The sequence below is a fragment of the Vitis riparia genome, chromosome 12 (genome assembly GCF_004353265.1).
Source record: "Vitis riparia cultivar Riparia Gloire de Montpellier isolate 1030 chromosome 12, EGFV_Vit.rip_1.0, whole genome shotgun sequence".
NCBI lineage: Eukaryota > Viridiplantae > Streptophyta > Magnoliopsida > Vitales > Vitaceae > Vitis > Vitis riparia.
In genome coordinates, this window is record NC_048442.1 from 16,195,431 (window position 1) to 16,200,577 (window position 5,147).

The 5,147-nt window shown below is 35.0% G+C and overlaps 1 protein-coding gene across 1 annotated transcript; it reads left to right on the plus strand.

Moving 5' to 3' along the window:
- The first annotated feature begins 1,379 nt into the window (after positions 1-1,379).
- On the plus strand, positions 1,380-4,708 carry LOC117926476 (probable terpene synthase 12). The gene is made up of 7 exons (XM_034845572.1): positions 1,380-1,696; positions 1,797-2,097; positions 2,552-2,924; positions 3,221-3,439; positions 3,541-3,679; positions 3,808-4,056; positions 4,154-4,708. The coding sequence occupies exons 1-7, from the start codon at positions 1,550-1,552 to the stop codon at positions 4,463-4,465; spliced, it is 1,740 nt and encodes a 579-aa protein (XP_034701463.1). The 5' UTR covers positions 1,380-1,549; the 3' UTR covers positions 4,466-4,708.
- Positions 4,709-5,147: the final 439 nt, after the last annotated feature.

Below are 5,147 nucleotides of genomic sequence, written 5' to 3' on the forward strand. Positions count from 1 at the left end.
ATATCCTTCATTAGTAACATAATAAAAGTATGAATATTTCTCTTTTTATTATAACAATCTCTAACTATTCTTATAGACGGTTTTAAATCAAGTCTACTTATCTCTCGAAGTCTATTACACATATAATCTAAGTAACTCCTTCCCCTATTTTATCTAATATATCATAATGTTTTTTATTGCATGTGATATATAAAAAGTGATTATTAATATTAATCATAGTAATTAATTTATAAACAACAATTAGGGTAACCCAATAGGTAAGGACTAGTCCAACCATAACGCTATTGATATGTCACACTCTATTGATTGCATGTGATATGGAAAAAGTGATTATCAATATTAGTCATCACAATTAATTAATAGATAAGGTTTAGGGTAAACTAGTAAGGTAAGGGTTGTTTATTATAGTTTTTAATTAGATATACCTAAACCCTAACCTAACCATATGAGACGTTTGTATCTTTTAATACCCAACACCCTAACTTGACTATATGACACGTTTGTCCATATTTCACATTTTTCATGTTAGTATTGTATATCCTGACAGCTCATGTGATCATTTTTAGAAAATTGTTGTAAAATTGTTTTTTTTTTTGTTTGGTGTCATGTGGGAAAGTTCCATCTCTACTTGCGAGTCCATTTTCTATCGAACTTAGGATTTTGAAACCTGCGTACTATGGTGATGTTCTAATAGACGGTTTTAAATCAAGTCTACTTATCTCTTGGAGTCTATTACACGTATAATCTAAGTAACTTCTTCCCCTATTTTATATAATATATCATAATGTTTTTTATTGCATGTAATATATAAAAAGTGATTATTAATATTAATCATAGTAATTAATTTATAAATAACAATTAGGGTAACCCAGTAGGTAAGGGCTAGTCCAACCATAACGCTATTGATATCTCACACTATTGATTGCATGTGATATGGAAAAAGTGATTATCAATATTAGTCATCACAATTAATTAATAGATAAGGTTTACGGTAAACTAGTAAGGTAAGGGTTGTATATTATAGTTCTTAATTAGATATACCTAAACACTAACCTAACCATATGAGACGTTTGTATCTTTTAATATCCAACCCTAGCCTGACTGTATGACACGTTTGTCCATATTTCACCTTTTTCACGTTAGTATTGTATATCCTGACAGCTCATGTGATCATTTTTAGAAAATTGCTGTAAAATTGTTTTTTCTTTTTGTTTGGTGTCATGTGGGAAAGTTCCATCTCTACTTGCGAGTCCATTTTCTATCGAACTTAGGATTTTGAAACCTGCGTACTATGATGATGTTGGAAGCTCCATTTCGTTGACTATACCCGCAGTGACGTACCAATATCCAACTCCTATAAATAGATGCCCAACCATGGCCATGATCAGCATCTCACCATTAGTTTTTCCAACGAGCCAAAATCCTTGATACAGTCAGAAATTTCCCAATTTCTCGGAAAACAAACCATTACAGAGCCACTGCCATGGCACTCCACCTCTCCTAATTTCCCAAACAATGCTTTTTGACCCGTAACTTGCCTGGATATCCCATGAAGAAACCACCCCGCGGCACTACTCCACAAATTCGATGTTCAGCGACTGAACAAAGTTTCTCTCTAATGACCGAGAGACGACGATCAGCGCATTACCAGCCCGCCTTTTGGAGCTACGACTTTGTGGAGTCCTTGAACAAGAGGGTGATCAATTACATCTATATCTCATTATATGAATTTAATTAATTATCATCAACTACGTATTTTATTTATTAATTACTAAGACTAATTCTGTGTCTCTCAGAATGAAATATGTGATGGCAGCGTAAAGGAGCTGGAGAAAATGTATGAGGACAGAGCGAGGAAGCTGGAGGATGAAGTGAAGTGGATGATCCATGAGAAGAGTGCAGAGCCATTGACACTTCTGGAATTTATTGATGACATTCAAGGGTTAGGTTTAGGGTATCGATTTGAGAATGATATAAAGAGATCCCTTGATAAAATATTACTATTGGAAGCATCCAATGCAGGGAAGGGTGAGAGTCTTCATCATACTGCTCTCAGATTCAGGATCCTCAAACAACATGGCTACAAAGTCACTCAAGGTACTTGTATTTCTGAGATATTGTTCTGGAAGTAGTCTCTAAACGAACTAGCTATATCACAAGCTAGTACATTATGGATAAGCTGAAACAGCCATGTGTGGCTGTTATCTTTTTCTCTTTGTCCTTTTTTTCTCAGCGATACCTTAAGGAGGAAGAAGAAACAGTAGCATTTGATGATTTTTGCAGCTACTCCATTTCTTATCTTGTATTTGTAAAAACAATTTTATTATTTAGTATCCATTTAGGTATGCTTTATATTTTTTGTTTTTAATGATAGAAAATAGCAGTAAACTTGAATTAGTCATAAATTTGATATATTAAAATTTTAAGTAATTTTTAAGGATACTGCATGTATAAGACTATATTTTTTTATGTAAGAGTTTCTATTCTTATTTTATTTTTACATAAAAGTTTCAATTTTTAAAAATATGCATGATTTTGTTTGAATTCACAGATGTATTTGAGGCTTTCACAGACTGTAATGGAGACTTCAAGCCATGCCTTTGCAAAGATGTGAAAGGAATGTTAAGTCTTTATGAAGCTTCGTATCTAGCTTTGGAAGGAGAAACCCTTCTACATGAGGCTATGGTTTTCACAAAGATGCATCTTAAAGCCCTTGTGGGAAATATGGACAAAAGCCTTGAAGAACTAGTGAATCATGCCATGGAGCTTCCATTGCACCATCGAATGCCAAGATTAGAAGATAGATGGTGTATTGAAGCATACAAGAGAAGGGAAGGCAGAGATGATGTGTTACTTGAACTCGCTATGCTAGACTTCAACATGGTGCAATCGACACTCCAAGACGAGCTTAAAGACATGTTCAAGTAAGGCCAAAAATATCTTTAATATGGCTCTAACATATTTGTGTACTAGTTAGCTGAAGCAGGGTCAGGCAATAGTCCCAAAATTTTTTACTATAAGATACTCTAGTAATTAATACAATAAGATCTAAAACTAATTTTCAAGATTCAGTTAAAAGATGACAATATCTACATCGCTGATTATGACATATTATAACTTAAAAATGCTCGTTCTACATATTCCCTTAAGTGGAAAAACCAGATAAATTTAGATACATTGCCGTATGTTCATGATTTGGTTTTTGCCTCCTGTCATTTAGGTGGTGGAAAGATATGGGCCTAGCAAACAAGTTGCATTTTGTCAGAGACAGGTTGATGGAATGCTTCTTTTCGGCTGTGGGGATGGCGTTCAAACCCGAATTTAGTAAATGCCGGAAAGGACTAACAAAAGTGACTGCATTTATAACTACCATTGATGATGTATATGATGTATATGGTTCGTTGGATGAACTCGAGCTATTTACAGATGCCGTCACGAGGTTTGTACTGCAAACTATACCCCTCATACTACATGCTTCATTCGTGTTGTTCTTGTACTAATCAATATATGTTTTGGATTCCAAATATGGTGTACTTGCAGATGGGATATTAATATGGTGAATAACCTCCCAGACTACATGAAATTATGCTTCCTAGCACTCTACAACACTGTCAGTGAAATGGCCTACCACACCCTCAAAGAACAAGGACACAATATCCTACCTTACTTGACAAAAGCGGTATATATGTATAAATATATAGGCATTGATTCTTCGGAATACAACCACATACAACCACATACCTGGAATTTTCTTAATTGCTGTACTTATGGATGTTACTGATCTTGAAACATCTAAATGTTTTTCAGTGGGCTGACTTATGCAAAGTATTCTTAGTAGAAGCAAAATGGGGTCACAAGGAATACATCCCAACCTTTGAGGAGTATCTAGAGAATGGATGGCGTTCGGCATCAGGGGTTGCAATACTAATTCATGCCTACTTCTTAATGAGTAGGCATATCACAAAGGAGGCACTGGAGTGCTTAGAGAACGACCATGAACTCCTACGTTGGCCATCTACTATTTTGCGGCTTTGCAATGATTTAGCTACTTCAAAAGTAGGCAAATTTAAAAATCCATCTTCACACTCTATTCTAATTCAGCTTACTTTATTATTACATTAATTGATGATATTTTTGGTTGTTTGTAATCCAGGCCGAGTTAGAGAGGGGTGAAAGTGCAAATTCAATATCATGTTACATGCACCAAACTGGTGTCTCTGAGGAACGTGCTCGTGAACACATAAAAATTTTGATTGGTGAAAGCTGGAAGAAGATGAATAAAGTTCGAGAACCGGATTACAATTCTCCTTTTTCAAAACCCTTCATGGAAATCGCTTTCAATCTTGCGCGAATTTCCCAGTGCACATACCAGTATGGAGATGCCCATGGTGCTCCGGACGCTAGATCAAGGCAGCGAGTCCTGTCACTGATAATCGAGCCAATCCCACTGAATCTGAAGAAATAAAAGCCTCTGAATATATGAATATGTGTGTGATGAGACAATTGGAGAATAGTGATTTCCTTTCTGTTCCCAAAGCTTTTTCTTTTTTACCAGGGATGGCTATCTTCTTGTTCGTTAAGCACAATTTCATATCATCGGCTCAATAATTGGCACTGACCTCCATGGGGGGCTGCACATGCCATTGTCAAAAGACAGCTGAGAAATTCATTGACTTCACATTCTTCTGAATTTCTCTCGATTTCAATACGGATTTGATTCATGTCCTCAAAGATGTTGAGTCTCAGTGTTAAAAGACATTGAAAGATGAGGTCTGAACCCATGAGCTTCACAGGAAGCATGCTCTCATACCAAGTTAATTAAACTACCAATTTAACTCAAAATTAAATATTTTAAGTTACTTGATAATAATTTTTTTTTTAAGTATCTAAATCTTGTTATATACATCAATGTCACTCGGATATATATTTCTACATTGAAATATTATGATCGCATGCATGAATCCATACCCATCACATTTAACATCCTTGCTTACACTTTGATATTGGACAAATAGCAATCAATATCATGTTATGTCAACATTTCTTTCTATCCTCCTAATTAAAAGGGTGGCAATGCATGTAAGTTTTCCATGTTTTGAATGATTTCAGAGATGATAAGAATCCTATCTTGAATATAAAGGATGTGA

Coding starts and splice junctions, on each gene's coding strand:
- LOC117926476 (XM_034845572.1), top strand. CDS start 1,550: ATGAAGAAACCACCCCGCGGCACTACTCCACAAATTCGATGTTCAGCG. Junction 2,098..2,551: donor TGGCTACAAAGTCACTCAAG/GTACTTGTATTT, acceptor TTGAATTCACAG/ATGTATTTGAGGCTTTCACA. Junction 4,057..4,153: donor ATGATTTAGCTACTTCAAAA/GTAGGCAAATTT, acceptor TTTGTAATCCAG/GCCGAGTTAGAGAGGGGTGA.